At 39.9% G+C, this 16964-nt stretch overlaps 1 protein-coding gene across 9 annotated transcripts in view; it reads left to right on the top strand.

Moving 5' to 3' along the window:
- spata22 (spermatogenesis associated 22) overlaps window positions 1–16964 on the top strand; it is a 57257-nt gene that overhangs the window by 26839 nt on the left and 13454 nt on the right. For 8 of the 9 annotated variants that reach the window (XM_073053290.1, XM_073053292.1, XM_073053293.1 and 5 more), the window contains one exon: window positions 5902–6031. The exons of the other annotated variant lie outside the window; for it this stretch is intronic. In XM_073053290.1, coding sequence (XP_072909391.1) covers window positions 5902–6031 — 130 coding nt within the window. The remainder of the gene's footprint in view (window positions 1–5901; window positions 6032–16964) is intronic. 9 annotated transcript variants of the gene reach the window in all.

The raw sequence follows: 16964 nt of genomic DNA on the forward strand, positions 1-16964 counted from the left end.
TCTTTGGAGTTGTATGACTTCTGGGATATTGTTTTGCAGATTTGCAGTTTTTAGTTACAGATTAGATTGTTAAAAGATGAATCAGCAGAAGTACATCTTTCGTTTCCAAATTGGTTTCTTCAGTTCATACATAACTTTAAGTTAGGCCTTTCATCTTATTGTTTTTCTAATTACTGCACCATTTTAGTTAATTTTGCAACTGATGAAATACTTAGTTGCTCAAATTTTCCAAGGAGTATTTCACAAACTTCATACAATGACAAGAATATTCATGCTTCCAGCACTTGAGATTCAGTTTTGCTTTTTCAATGCTGTTTTAGTAATTTTTAAAAATATTGTATTTATTATTTTCTTCGGTATGAATTTGAATATTTAAACACTTTTGTTTGCATTCACTTTAAATCTCACTGTTTTTAAAAATAATTTCATTCTTTCATTTTGTCCTCCATGATATGTGTTCCATTTTGTAACCCATTTTTGACATAAAAAAAAATTGGATAGGTATATGGACAGGAAAGGAATAGGCTGAGTGCAGGTAGGTGGGACTAGGTGAGAGTAAGTGTTCGGCACGAACTAGAAGGGCCGAGATGGCCTGTTTCCGTGCTGTAATTGTTATATGGTTATATGGTTATATCATGAAGCATTTAGATTTAAGCATAATTTGATGTTCATTCAGGTATTAAATTTAGAAAACAAAATGTTCACTTTTATGTAGTTTTAATTCAAAGTCTGGTCAGCATAAATGGGAAATCTCCAGACAATCCAGAGCCTCCATGATTTATGAAAATTACTGGGACTTCCCGGTATCCAGAGTGAATTGTGGCCAAAAGGTGGCTCGATGGTAAGCATGAGAAGAGGGCATGTATTGGATGGTGAGGGTCCTTAATGATGGATGCTTATTTCCCTGATCACAACCCTAAAAGTTGATAGGCTCCTATCTTAACAGTAGCCCCTTATTGTAAAACTTCTTCCCCAGCTCTATCCATCATCCACTCTAAACATCTTCTTTGTCTATCCTGCCTGTAACTTCCTCAAAGGATTTCAACAGATTTGTCAGGCAAGGTTTCCTCTTAAGGAAATTACATCACTCAGCCCATTGAGTCTGCTCCTCCATTCAATTACAGCTGATTTATTTTCCTCTCATTTTTGTAACTCTCCTTTGGACCCCCTCCAATGCCAGCACATCCTTTCTTAGATATGGGACCAAAAACCGCTCACAATACTCTAAATGCAATTTGATCAATACCTTATGTAGTGACTACACCCCCAATTGACTCCAGTTCGCCTGGAGTAAACTGGCGGTGACCCCGCCAACACTGTAATTGCATTGGTGTGGATACTGTGTGATGAACCCCAGTACAAGCTCACAACATAAAATATTAGACAGTACACAATATGCAAGTAAATGATTACGCTTTATAATTACTTCTTGATGATGGGTTAGTAGAAACAAAAAAAATAAAGGTGCCAAATCAGTAAATTCATCAGTTTTGTGCACAAGAAATTTTAATGTGTTGGAAGTCACACCTCCGGATCCATCCACAATGACCTCCGAGCCTCCGACAACCTCCGAACCACCGAATCCCGATATCCACCATACTGGGACTCCATCCGCTCCCCACACGTCTGTCCTTTTCACTCGTATGCTCGACCAAGTGCGCGAAAACCCAGGTTCCCAGACATAAGAAAGAATAACACTTCTCCCATTGGACAGTAAGCCCGTTATCAGTAATTATAACCAAAACAAGCTGCTGCCGAGAACAACAGAGACCCCATGTTACTTTACATTACAGAGAAGCAATTTTATTAACCTTAGCAGTTAACATGGGAGAAAAACTACTACACTTATAAAACCTCGACATTGCATCTTTGCTTTTATATTTTAATCCTGAAAATGAATGCTTACATTGCATTTTCCTTCCATACCTCCGACTCACCCTGCAGTAGGACTCCCAAGTCTCTTTACACCTCCCATTTCTGAATTCACCATGTTTAGAAAATAGTCTACACCTTTATTCCTTCTACCAATGTGCATGCCCTTGCACTTCCCTGCACTTTATTCTGTTTGCCACTTCTTTGTCCATTCTCCTATTCTGTCCAAGTCATTCTGTAATTCCCTGTTTCCTCAGTTCTGTCTGCATCTTCACCTGTCTTTGTATCATCCACAAACTTAGCCACAAAACTATAAATTCCATCATCCAAATCATTAATACATAACATGTAAAGTAGTGGACCTAACACCAACCTCTGCGGAACACCACTAGTCAGAGGCAGCCAACTGAAAAGGTGCCTTTCATTTCCACTCTTTGCCTCTAATCTTCTGTCCATGCTGGTATCTTTCTTGAAGTACCATGGGGTCCTACCTTGTTCATCAGCCTCATGTATGGTTTTTGTTAAAAGCCCTCTGAAAATCCAAGTAAACAACTTCTTTGTCTATTCTGCCTGTCATTTCCTCAAAGAATTTCAACTGATTTGACAGGCAAGATTTCCCCTTGAGGAAACCATGCTGACTTTGACCTATTTTATCGTGCGCTCCCAAATACCCTGAAATTTCATCCTTAATAATGGACTCTAACCACAGAATTCTGCCTAACTGGCCTATGATTTCCTGCCTTTGCCTCTTCCGCTTCTTAAAGAGTGGAGTGACATTTGTGATTTTCCAGTCCTCTGGAACCATTCCAGAATCTAATGATTCTTGAAAGTTCACTACTAATTCCTCCACACAGAATGCTGAGCAGAATGAGTAACCAGCTCTAATTTTTCATTGTCCGCAGGGAGATTACCAATCCCAGTGCCAGAAGCAAACAGTATCAACAAAAATCCCTATCTCTGCAGATGTTGATTGCATCCAGAGTGCTCACTAACAATTTCTAAAATATTGGTAATTAATGAACTGTTTGTGGTGATTGTGCCTTTCCACATCGACCCTTTAATAATTTGTGTGCTCATTTTAAAAACTGAAGGCACTGTCTACCTACTATTATCTTTGAAGGTACTGCATCAATTCACCACTCTTCATTTGGGTCAGTTAATTTCTTTGTTTAAAAAAAAAATCTCAATTTAAAAGTACTGCTACATTTAGTCATTGGATAGAGAATTACACAGAAGCTGCACCTGTGTTAAACAAAAAGGCTTGTAAGCTTTGATTGATAATGACAAACCTCCAAAAATGATGAGTTTTTGACTTGCAGAACAGGTCTTTCTTGATAGCCAGAGGGTTATAAAAAATATTGGAAAACTCCACACCTCATTTAAAGTAATCAGTGCTGAGTAACAGTAATGAGATTACCAGTAGCAATTCCCTTGTTTGCCATTTTAATGGAGTAAGACTAAACAGAATATTATAGCTAAGAGATAATGGTGAAACCTGAGAAGAAAATGCCACAAGCTACCATCTTCCTGATAATTAACTGGTTATGCAGATGGCATTAAGATTTCGGTGAAGCACTCTGAGTGAGAAGAGTGCTTCACTGAAGAAACTTTACAGGCTGAGCAATGATAGAAAAATATCCTTTTGCCCTTAACGTTTATCTGCAAGTGCAGTTGGATAAACGGTGCCTCAGTTTTAAAGTCCACATCCTTCTTTCAAATCCCTCATGAACTCATCCTCCTTCTTCTTTGTATGGTCCTACAGTCCTTCAAATGTGCAAGAAGGACACCTCTTTCATTCAATCCTGGCCTCTCTGTGTCTCATTTTCCATTGTCCATCCAGTGGTTTCAACTACCTTGACTCAGCTTTGGCATTCCCTCCCTAAAACTCTATACCTGCAGCTGTTGCTCTCATTTTTATCAAGAGTCCCGTTTTCTTTAATAAAATTCTGATGCTCTTCTAGTAAGATGGTGGCACATGCAAACACAGTGACCTCGAGAGAGCCAACCAAAGGTGCTTTTTTTCTTTGTAAAATTTGTTGTTTTATAATCCAAAGACAATTCTACTCCAAGAACATGGGGGATTGCAGGGTTACTCCATCAGTGAGCTGCTCATTGATCAGAGTAACTGGACTGGTGTCAACGGCGCAGCTGGCCAAGGTGTCAAAAAGGTCGGCTGAGATGTCGGAGCTGATCAGGATATCAGAGGAGCCTGCTGGTATGTCAGAGGAGCTGACTTGGCTGCAGATTATGGAAGTATCGGAGTTGGTGCAGTATAACTGTGGGAGATTGACTTAGATATTTCACTTGCGATCGCAAGACACTGTTGGATAATGATAATGTAAGTTACTGCAGCCCTGTTACCCTTATCTGGTGGAGGGACAGTTGACGTGATCTGTGTAGCCTCAGTTGTAGCGAGAACCAGGCCTCAAACCTCGGGCTTGCCTGCTGCTGCAGACTAGGTGAGAAACACATCATGGTGCTACATCATGGTTGAGCTTGACTGAGGCCTGGCCTTTCCCATTGGTGCTGTCCTCTCGTGTTCAAGTGGTGGAATGACAGGCTGGATTGCATGTGTCTGTACACTGCCAGGAGACTGTGCCATTGATTGCTGGACGTTGTCGCTCAGGGTCGTGGACTATATATACTTTTTTTTTGAGTGTATATGCTTCTTTGCTTGATATTTTGAAATATGTTACTTGCTATTTTGAATGTTTTGTACCTTGGCTCCAGAGAAGTGCCATCTTGTTCAGCTGTATCTATGTATGTTTTTTTTTCATTTTCAATCTTTTTTTATTGATTTTGTTACGGATTCAAGCAACAATAAATATATGAGTGAGGCAGGGGTTTTTATAACAAATAAAACATTTATTAAACACTGAAAAACAAACCCCCAAAAGTAAACAAATCACTAACGTAACCGGAAATCAGCTGCTGTGCGGCAGCTTAAACAGTTCTTAAAGCAAGGCAGCTTAAACAGTTCTTAAAGCGATGTTGCAAAAACAGTTCTTCAAAGTAGTATTACAAAAGTTCAAAATGCTTACAGTCCATTTAAGGGAGAGACTTTTTAAGACGATTTAAATTCTCTTTCACGTCGTCTTGTTTCGATTCCTAGTTGAATTACTTTTCCCACGAAGAATTTTACGAAGGTGTTAAATGAAACGGCTTAAAGGCACTGACCTTTCCTTTATAAAACTGTTCCCAATCCTTTCTGCTATTCACAGGGATTAACACGAGAACAGTCAACGAATTCCTTCCGAATGAGGATCAAACAAGGTCAAACCTGTTTCACCGTCGAAATCGATTTTCCTCGATCTTTTAAACTCCCGAACTCCAATCTTCACTCTCCACTAATTCTCAACTAGCAGTATTATACAGAAACTGCTGGCAATGACCTTTTAAACTTTAGGCATTAAATAAAACTTCATCTTTCAACTAAACTGCGTCATAACATTAAATCACGCAGTGGCATGGAGTCAACATGGCAAATCCAGCCACGAACTGCCCCTCCTCACAGGGAGGGGTCCTCCTTTTATACCCTGTAAAAAAAAACCTGTCACATGACCTCTACTGGCGGGAAAATGACGTCACTCCACCATCACAAGACCATTACCTCAAGTCCAGTATAGCTTCAGCACCTGTCACGTGACAAGTACACCACAGTCACGTGTCACGTGTATGTAACAATTTAAAAAAATTGAAGACAAATCAGAGGAGAAGTTATATCAAATACATAATGCACTTTAGGTTAGTTTAGTAGGGTTTTTTTCTCTTAATTATAGAAAATTTCCAGTCTTGTTTTTGTATGAATTGCCAAGAGGAGTTATGGCTCTTTGTTTCTATATAATAGCCCAATATGATATTCTACATGACTATGTATGGTTTGAATGATAATTAAACTTGATTTGATATGCTATGTTGGGATGATTTACCATGTTGAAACCAGTAATTAAATACTACTTTTTTCCTCATCAATATTTGTATTATAACTAATAGAATAAGCTGAGCATTTGTTTTTTTTAATATAAGCAGAGGTCGAAACCTACTCAGATGAAACTTACACAACCAGATAATACATTACGTGTTATGACTGCAACTATAGAAGGCATGAAACACTGGACTCAATACAGTGATAGGCTTGCACTGCTATTTGAGGTCTTCGGTAGGTGCACTTACCTATGTTTCACTCATTGTAAATGCAAGAATATTTTCTATATTAATATTATGCTTTGTTTCATTTTTTTGTCAGGTGAAAAGATCCAATTTGCAATTTTCTATATTCTTGCTATTCATTATTCAGAAATTAGTAATGGCAAGAAAATATATAATAAAGCAATGTGATCAGACTTGTAAAATGCACAAACTACTTATTGTAATGATCTTTAAGTCAGGTAGCATTTTTCAATTGAATCAAGATTTTATCATTTGAGTGATGCTGGGGCATGGTGGAAAACAGACTATGAGAAATACTCAACAGGTCAGTTTAAGTCTATAGAGAGAAAAATAACTGGTTTCGTCTAGATAACTATTACAATTAGAGTGAATGAAATGCAAGATGCTCTGTACACAGATTGTGACTGTCAGATACTTTTGTTCAGTCTATAAGGGTAACCAGGAGTTTCTAGTTGCTGCCACTTCTTCAAATTCTTCGTTATACATCAACACAGGTTTGAGGAACAAAATTGCTTCTGGATACAACTTTATATTCAAAACATCCTGATAGTTGATGTTCCAGTCTTTGTACTTTTATTATTTTTCCATTCTTGCAGCAATTTCAGATTTTGTTCACCTCTTCCTGTTTTCAGTATTCACAAAACATACTTAATTACTCACTAGTCTTCACCACCCTCTTTCAGTTGGCATAATCACAATTTATCCCTATTTTAGATCTTTGTTTCTTCTGTTCCTTTCCACTTCTTTGTAACTCTGAAAAATATCTTTAAAAGATTGAGTATGGTGGGGCTAATGTTCTGAGTTGTGTATATTTCGGTGTAAGAAATATTGTAGGAAAGGCAGATGAGCTCAGGGCATATATCACACATGGAATTATGATATTTTAACCATTAGTGAGACTTGGTTGCAGAAGGGGCAGGACTGGCAGCTCAATATTCCAGGGTCCCATTGTTTTAGATGTGCTAGAATGGGAGGGATTAAAGGGGGGAGGGATGTTGTTACTAGTCAGGGAAAGTGTCACAGCAGTCTGGCATTGTCAGGCCAGACTGGAGAACTTGTCTAATGAGGTTTTACTGGTGGAACTGAGGAATACAAAAGGTATGACCACCTTAATGGGGCTTTCTTATAGACCACCTAACATTTATTAGAGGATTTAGAGGAACAAATTTGTAGAGAGATCACAAATTTATAGAGTAAGTAATCTGAACTTTCCACATTATTAGTTGGGACTTCCATACTGTAAAAGGACTAGACAGGATAGAGTTCATCAAGTGTTCAGGAGTGTTTCCTAAATCAGTACCTGGAAGTCCCAACAATAGAATGTGCAATACCCAATCCCCTATTAGGGAAAGAGACAGGGCAGGTGACAGTAATTTGTGATGGGGAACACTTTGCATCAAGTGATCATAATGCTGTTAGTTTCAAGGACAGATGTGGTCCACGGGTTGAGACTTTAAATTGGAGAATGGCCAATTTTGATGGTATCAGAAAGGATCTGGTTTGGGACAGGCAGTTTTCTGGTAAATGTGTACTTGGTAAGTGGGAGGCCTTCAGAAGTGAAAATTTGAGAGTACAAAGCTTGTTTGTACCCGTCAGAATAAAAAGCAAGGATAACAGATTTAGGAAAACTTTATTGAGGCCCTGGTTAAGAAGAAAAAGGTATATAGCAGGAAGCCGGAACAAATGAGGTACTTGAGGGTATAAGAATTGCAAGAAAACACTTAAGAAATAAATCAGGAGGGCTAAAAGAAGGCATGAGGTTACTCTAGCAGACAAGGGCTTCTACAGGTATGTTAAGAGCAAAAGGATTGCAAGGGACAAAATTGGTTCTCTGGAAGATCAGAATGGTAATCTATGCTGGAGCTAAAAGATACGGGGGAGATCTTAAGTGGCTTTTTTTGCATCTGCATTTACTCGGGATATGGACACAGAGTCTATAGAAGTAAACAAAACAGCTGCAAGGTCATGGACCCTATACAGATTACAGAAGAGGAGGTGTTTGTTGTCTTGAGGCAAATTAGGTTGAACAAATTGTCAAGGCCTGACGAGGTGTACCCTGCAGGAGGTAAGCGCAGAAACTGCCAGGGCCCTAGCAGAGATATTTAAATCATTCTTAGTGACGGGAGTTACTAGAGGATTGAAGGATAGCTAATGTTCCACTGTTTGAGAAAGGCTCTAAGAATAAGTCAGGAAAATACAGGCTGGTGAGCATGACAGCAGTCATGGGAAAGTTATTGGAAAGTATTCTAAGGGACTGGAAATGTAAGTATTTGGATAGACAGGGATTGATTAGGGGTAGTCAGCATGGCTTTGTGCATAGCTTTGGTCATGTCTAACAAATCTTAAGAGTTTTTCAAGGAAGTTACCAGGAAAGTTGACAAAGGAAAGGCAGTGGATGTTGTGTACATGAACTTCAGCAAGGCATTTGACAAGGTCACTCATGGGAGGTTGGTCATGAAGGTTCAGTCAGTTGACATTCAAGATGTGGTAGTAAATTGGATTAGATATTGGCTTTGTGGGAGAAGCCAGAGAGTGGTAATAGACGGTTGCCTCTCTGACCGGAGGCTCGTGACTAGTAGAGTACTGCAGAGATCGATGCCAGGTCAGTTGTTTGTCATCTATATCAACGATCTAGATGATATGGTTAACTGGATCAGCAAATTTGTGGCTGGAACCAAGATTAGTGGTGTAGTGGACAGCGAAGTAGACTATCAAAGCTTGCAGTGAGATCTGGATCAGCTGAAAAAAATGGGCTGAAAAATGGCAGATGGAATTTAATGCAGACAAGTGTGAGGTGTTGTACTTTGGGAGGACCAACCAGGGTAGGTCTTGCACATTGAGCAGTAGGGCACTGAGGAGTATGGTAGAATAAAGGGATTTGGGAATACACTCATAATTAATTGCAAGTGACATCACAGGTAGATAGGGTTGCAAAGGAAGCTTCTGACACTTGGCCTTCATTGATCAAAGTAGTTGGGATGTTATGTTGAAGTTGTATAAGATTTTAGTGAGGCCTAATTTGGAGTATTGTGTGCTTACACCAAACATAGCAATTGGCCCGATGGCCAAAAAACTCAAATTTGTTTTCTTTAGACCATGGAACCTTCTTCCAGCTGACTTCAGAATCTCCCACATGCTTTCTGGCAAACTCTAGCTGAGATTTCATGTGAGCTTTTTTCAACAGTGGCTTTCTCTTTGCCACTCTCCCGTAAAGTTGTGACTGGTGAAGCACCTGAGCAATTGTTGTATGCGCAGTCTCTCCCAACTCAGCCACTGAAGCTTGTAACTCCTCGAGAGCTGTCATAGGTCCCTTGGTGGCCTCCTTCACTAGTCCCCTTCTGCATGATCACTCAGTTTTTGAGGATGGCCTGCTCTGGGAAGATTTACAGCTGTGCCATAGTCTTTCCACTTCTTGATGATTAACTTAACTGTACTCCAAGGGATATTCAGTGACTTGGAAGTTTTCTTGTATCCATCTCCTGACTTGGTGCTTTTCAATAACCTTTTTGCAGAGTTGTTTAGAGTGTTCTTTTGTCTTCATGGTGTAGTTTTTGCCAGGATACTGACTCATCAGCAGATGGACCTTCCAGATACCGGTGCATTTTTACCACAATCAATTGAAACACCTCGACTGCACTCGGTGATCTTCATTTAACTAATTATGTGACTTCTAAATCATCTTTTGTACCAGTGATGATTTGGTGTGTCATATTAAAGGGGGTGAATATTTAATGTAATCAATTATTTTGTGTTTTGTATTTGTAATTTAGATCACTTTGTAGTGATCTGTTTTCACTTTGACATGAAAGTCTTTTTTAAATCCAGTGATTCAATGTTGTAAAACAATAAAACATGAAAACTTGAAAGGAGAGTGACTACTTTTTATAGGCAGTGTATAAGTTTCTTGCAAATTCTGTTTTATGTTGGCTTTCTGCTGACTATAAGCTACTATCCATTTAGAAAGTAAGTGTATGTGGATGGTTGGAAATTTGAATACACAGACCTTGAGGAACTTGGATAGATAATTAACATGGAAAATGCTTTGATGGGGAGGGAATAACAATAAAGGGCCTGTTCTCCTTCCCTCCCAGACTAATTGCAGGAAATATATTTCATGTTTAAAAACACAATTGGAACCTCTGAAACCTTTGGCAGTGTATATAAACAGGAACAAGCTTCCAAACTAGATAGTGTTGATCACAGCTTTTTTTGCAATATATGAAAAACATGTACTGCTGTCCGATATTGAATGGAACAAAAGGATTTTCAATCCTTCTGAAATTTTGATTTTTAGGTTTGAGTTTTTTTTTCACCTGGGCTTTCTGGTTGAAATTTTTTTGTGACTTTTAAGCTGTGGATTGAAATCTCAGCACTGTCAATAGCCTCATCATGGTACATCATAAAAATTAAATTGTGGCAGCTTTGATACTGGTAGCTATTATAATGTTGTTTTGTATTATTTACGTTTACTATTGATTAATTTGAAGTCAGCCATCATAGCGTGATATTTAATGCTAATGTCAGATGAAGCAACAAGGCTGTATTTTCACACTTGGTAAGCTTGCGGCTCTTACCTGAAAGTGTGTATGGATAGCAATGGAAGAAATGAATGTCATTGACATTATGCCACAGTTCTTTGATTTGGTGATATTAAGTGCAGTTTGATACCTAAATTAGGCTGTTTTCAGCCTGGCACTGAGTATGGAATTGCACTATAATGTAAATTGTTCTCTTGAAGTGGATGGAAAAATACTGAGAAGTTAAAACATTTCCACAGATATTTGTAGCTAGTAAAATGAAATAAAATTTATTGCTTCACTAAAATTTTTATTTATTTAGAGCAGAATTTATGTATTTAATTAATAGGGTGTGGAATAGGGCCTTCTGGCCTTTTGAGCCACAGTGCCCAGCAATCCCCGACAGCCTCAATTTAACACTAGTTTAATCATGGGACAATTTACAGTGACTAATTAACCTACCAGTAGAGCTTTGGACTGTGCGTGGAAACCAGAGGTTCCTGAGAAGATCCACACATTCCATGGGGAGGACATTTAGAGACTCCCTACAGAGGATGCCAGGATTGAACTCCAAACTCTGATACCCTGAGCTGTATTAGCTTAGAGCTGCCAACCATTACACTACCATGGTGCTTTAAAGTTTCAGATGGTTTGGCAAGAATTGATGTCCATCAGGGTATGATGGGCCAATCTCTAATTTTTCCACATAATTTTGAAATCAGCACTTATATAAGTGTTCATGTAAAGCTGTAATAAAATAATTATAGGCTATAAATGGTGAACTAATCTTAAGTTCAAAAATAACTTGAGTAAATCAGATTTGTTACCAACAGTAGATGGCGCAATTATCTAGACTACAGTCTGGAATGCAGAAACTCCCTGATAATAAAAGATTTCCGGACAAAGTAGATTGCTATGAGAAGGACAAGCAGCTGTGTTGTTTAGAAGCATCAATATTCAAAAATTCAAAATCAACTGTGATTCTCAGTAGTAATTCACAGATTCAGATTAATAATTGTAATGCTCATTGAGTACCAGCATCATTTTGTAGTTAACGTTCAAGAATATTAGGTAGTTTTTGGATCCATATTCCAAATATGCAGTGAGAAAACTGCAGTGAGACCATGGAGAAAACCTAAATATGATTTTCATTTTTGAGGAAGATCAGCTGAATAGTGAATAAAATATCTGAAGGCAATCAGTGGTCAGGCAGCATCTATGGGGAGGAAAAGAAACTGATGTGAAATATTTAGCAACACACACAAAATGCTGAAAGATTTCAAACACTAATTCTGTTTTTCTCTCCTCTGATACTATAGCCCTTATTTTCTTATTTTCTGTTTCTGATTTCCAACATGTCCAGTCTGTGTTTTTCAATTAAAATATTTAAAGATAACTGTAGGATAACTCAAACGAATGCTTCATATGTATATGAGCTGGATCAAAGATGGTCAGTGTTATTGAGGTGGAAGACGTTGGGATGGGGAAAATGTGGTTTTGGAAAATCAGCTCGGCATCAAATTTTAGACTAGAATAATAACTATGAGACCAAAAGTAGTACAGCAACTTGTACTTGCATCATATGCTGAAGTGCTCTCTTCATTTACCTGATGAAGTAACCATAGCCTTTGTCCAGGGGCAGATGTCGTCAGGTGGTTCCCAATCTTCATATAGTGTTTCTACCCTTAACCACTACGCTCTCCAGCTGGCAGGTCAACAGTGGTGGCCAAGTCACTCCCCATCTGCTCCTGACTTTCAGCTTAACTCCTGCCTTCTCCATATCCAGCAAGAGGCTCTTTCTGCTTCCTTCCCCATCCTGCGAGCTGCTTGGTTCTTGCTCTTTTCATCAATGCCCAACACAGACAGTAACTTCTATGCTGACCTTACCGGGAACCCTCTATAGCCAATCTCTATAGGGAATAGCCATGTCTACCATCCTTTGTCCCTCCACACCTGGACTAAGGACTGGTACTTCAAGGCCTTCTCTCATGAGCCTCCTTGCATCTTTCTTCCTATGGTGAGCTCCACCAGGATGATTTTCTTGTCTTCAGTGTACGATGTCTGGTCAAAGTGTGGTTTGCACCACGTCCGAGAACTGCTGCTTCCTTCCCACATCGACCGTCATTTCCCATAATTTCACAGTTTGCAGCAAATTGGATTTAGGCCTCTTTGATATGACTGGTGTTGCCCTCTCCTTGATGAAAATGACTGCCCTGCCTGCCTCTCTGCCAGCTGGTCTCTTTTTACATTTCTTCCACTCCAGTGTGTCAGCAAGGGACAGCAGGACCTTGTCGTGGCACCACCACAAGTATATCGTACTTGTGTTAAAGCTCTTTTGCATCCTGACAGTATGTGATGCCAGTGAACCCCGCTGACCACAAAGCTTGCAGTTAGGGTCCTCTCTCAGCCTTCATGTATACAGTGGTGGTAGTGTAGGGAGAGCGTCATACATGGACTGCAGAAGGAAAGAAATGCGGAAGGGCTCCAGACTTCGAAACTCTGCCGAAGTAATCTTGTGCTTTGGAAGATCCCATTTTGTCCAGGCACCCTGTGACCCCAACTCCACTGCCTTCAATAACTGCCTTTTGTCCTCGCAATTCCGTACCACTGCCTATCCCTTGCACTTGCACTCCCCCATTATTGGAAGTGTACAGAGCAGAAGCCTTGCTGTCCTAGGCATGGGTTGCTGATGATGTCTCTCATTTGCAGGGAGCTCACTGCCTGGTCTTTGGCCAAGTTAGTGGCCCACTTTCGGCCTGATTTTGTTGTGACTCCTACTTGATTTATTAGCTTGTCATCAGAGCCCGTCAGTGTTAACACAACTCTACACTTTGCCACCTTGAATTCCTCCACTACTGATGACAACAGGAGCTGTAGCTTGGAAGGATCCCCAGCTATCTCTGCAGGTGCTTGTTAACTTTCCCCTTGATTCCTTCTACAGTGGTTATGGGGAACTCGTACACCGTGAAAAGTCAGAGGAAGACTCTGTTGGTACAACCATGTCTTAAATTTACCAAGGGGTCCAGTTTTGTCGATCTTTTTCAGCCATTCTTCAGTCTGGTTTACAATGTCAGTGATGTTGTTGCTGTCATTGCTGCATTAAACCACTTTCCAAGACACTTTACTGGGTTGTCCTCTATAGATGGAATGACTTCTCCTTGTACTTGAAGACTGAACTTGCTAGTAACCTTGCCCTTTTTGATCACCAAGCATCTGGACTTCCTGGCCTTGAAGGTCATCCTAGCCCAGGTAGCTACGTTATCCAGGGTTTCCAATACTCAGCTTGCTTGGACGTGTGTTACAGTGGTTACTGTGATGTCATCCATCAACCCCCATATTGCACATCATCAGATCCCGGACTCCAACACTGGGCTTCGGGTTATGTCTGCTGCTGCTGATATGAAGAGGTTCATACCCATGACAAATATGATGGGGGAGATGGTACAGCCATTTGGAATCTCATTTTTGGAGGTCTTGCCATCTTGTAAAGTGGGCTGAAGTGAAGTGTAGCTCGAATCCTCCTAGATAGCTGGTGTTCATGTCTCTCATTACTGGCGAGATATGGTGGTGGTCCAGGACAACCTGAATGAGGAAATGTGGAATTGATCCATAGGCGTTGGCTAGGTCTAAGCAGATGAATGTTAGGTCACCTTTCTTCTGCCTGGCCTCACAGATCATAGGGCTGATTATTAAAGTGTTTTCAAGGCACCCAGAAAAACTTGGGGTGCCACCTTTCTGGATGAATGTGTTGATATGGTGGTTCTTCATTAAGTAAGAGGTCAGCCGTCTCGTAAGCATTGAGAAGAATATCTTGCACTCTACGCTAAGGAGGGAGATTGTAGAGGAAATTTCTTCCTTAGAAACAAAGTGTTCTTCAGCCATTTTCCAGCTTGGTGGAATAGAGCCTTTGGTCCAAGTCTTCCTCATTTTCTTCCACAACTTCCAAAGAGTTTTGGGCATTTCTTATATACCTTGTAGGGTATACCACTTGGTCCTGGGGCGGCAGATGTCCTTGCTCTTTTTGATATTGATAATATCCTGGATCTCTTGTCATGTGGACTCTGCCACATCCAGCTCAGTTGCTGGGTTTCTTGGTTGAGGGACTTCTGGATTGAATTCTAGTCTCTGATTCCTGTGGGGATAGCTGTGTGATTCCTGTAGAAATTCTTCCATCTCCTGCTTTGAGCTGGTTAGGGTGCCAGATTTTTGCTGGCTGAGGAGAGCTCTGGTGAACCTGAATGGGTTTTTATCAAACTATGCTCTCCTGCTCTCTTTTTCCCTTTCTCTCTTCGCTTTTGCAGCTGCTCCACTCTCCTGAGCTTGCACAACTGTTCCCACAGTTTGCTGCTTAGATCTTTGACACCTTTTTCATTAGGTGAACTGTTTTTGAATTGCTTGTTCAGGATCTTTATTTTGCGTCTCAGGTGGTGAATCTCCTTTTCCATCCTGTTTGGTTGCCATGATGGTTAAAATCCCCTTTCTTTTCCACTGGGCCAGATCATCTTTTAGCAAAGTTGAACACAATGGCTGTGATGGAGTCAATTTCCTTGTAGGCAGGTCCTGCCAATGTAGCTTCCAAGATACAATCCAGGTCATCATTGAACTGCTTCCAAGATACATTGTCTGATGATCTAGGCCATCCGATTCTCTCTTTCCTTGATGAATGGATTAGGGTGTCAGATGGGGCACTTACTTGGTCCCTTTTTTAGCACTGGGGCGGCTCAGATGTAGAAAGATCTTCAGCTCTGTGGGCTGCTTCCTGGCTGGATTTCTCCATCATTTCACCAGATGTTGAGTCTGTGCATTACACTTGAGCTACCTTCGTTCCACAACTAGACCTGCTTTTGTGTATCTTGAGGCCTTTGATGTTTTTGCAGATATCGCCGCAATGGCACTTTGCAATGAATGCCTCCCTGGTCAGTGTTGTTTGCTTGAGCCTTCTCGTTATCGTATTCCCAGTCCTGGCCATTACCCTTATGTCTGAACTATAAGCATGTGAATAGATTTAGAATTCAAACCAGCTCCTCTTGAATATCCTACTTCTGATAATCTAATCTGGATTGAGACCAAAGATATGATGCAAAGCAGCGGCCCCCAACCACCGGTCTATGGCCCAATGGTTGGGGACCAGTGATGTAAAGGAGTAAAATGAATATGGAAAAAAAACAATTTATACATTTTTTCATTTAATAATGACAGTACCCATATTTCATTAGAATTTAATTAGGTTCATTCTCATCAGAAACTTCAGTTTTGCATAATGAAGATAGATGAATGGAATTAAATAAAATGGTAATAGCATTATTAACCATGCTAATTTCAAAATGTTTAAAAAGGAAGAATTATATTTGTCAGAGAAATGCTAAATAAAAGTGCATGTTTACTGAATGGATAGAAGTCTTGAGGCTGCTAATAATTTGACAAGTTTACAGATGGTTACAATTTTTATGAGCAAAAACAAATCAGTGAATCAGATTTGATATGACTCTTTATAATACTATATTATCAATGGCAGAAGGTAGTGTTCCCTCTTTTTAGACAACCCTGGGGATTAAGGTTGATTTACTTCCACTCTGGGTTCAGGTGGCTAATGAGGTCATAGTTGGACCTGCAGAGTCTGCCACAAGCGGAACAAGAGGAACTTGACAGAGTTGGTAAATCTGTTTATACTGGGCTTCTGTGTATACTCAAAGAATGGACTCAAGGGTCACAATGCCACTACAAAAGTTTTTTCTCCATTTTGAGTATTCAGGGTCTAGAAATTTCTATAAACTGATTCAAATGTTATTCTTTTTTAAAAACCTTTAGCATTTGCTGAATTCTTACCATGATAAAGCTCAAAATACAATGTCTGTTTTAAGAACAAAACCACAAAATGCTGGCAGAACTCACCAGGCTGAGCAACATCAGTGGGGAAAGGAGCAGCCATCATTTCAGGTCAAAGATCTTCCATCAGAACTTAAAGTATGAAAACGGTGCTTTAAGTTGCAGAGAGAGTGAGGGTGGAGAGGACAGAAGGGATAACTATGTTGGGTTGTCAATAGAAAAAAATAATGAATCAAAATCGAACTGCCACACCCATGGAAAGGAAAAAAAACAGTTTTCTGAAAATTGTTAAATTCAATATCAGGTCCTGATGGTGTAGTGTAAAATACAAGATTTTGTGGAGATGACCTCTCTCCAGTACTTTGAAGTACCTGCTCTAGGCTGTATATGGGGTCAAGGATCACTGCCAGTCCTCATCAGGGGATCTGAGGTTGAAAGAGTCAGCAACTTGAAATTCATTTCAATGTTATCATTTCAGAGGATCTGTCTTGGGTCTAGAATGTAAGTGCCATTACATAGAGGGCGTGGCAGCACCACTACTTACTTAGATGTAGTAAATGGTGTCATTTATGTACTTTG

Source organism: Hemitrygon akajei, chromosome 8, assembly GCF_048418815.1.
Source record: "Hemitrygon akajei chromosome 8, sHemAka1.3, whole genome shotgun sequence".
Classification (NCBI taxonomy): Eukaryota; Metazoa; Chordata; class Chondrichthyes; order Myliobatiformes; family Dasyatidae; genus Hemitrygon; species Hemitrygon akajei.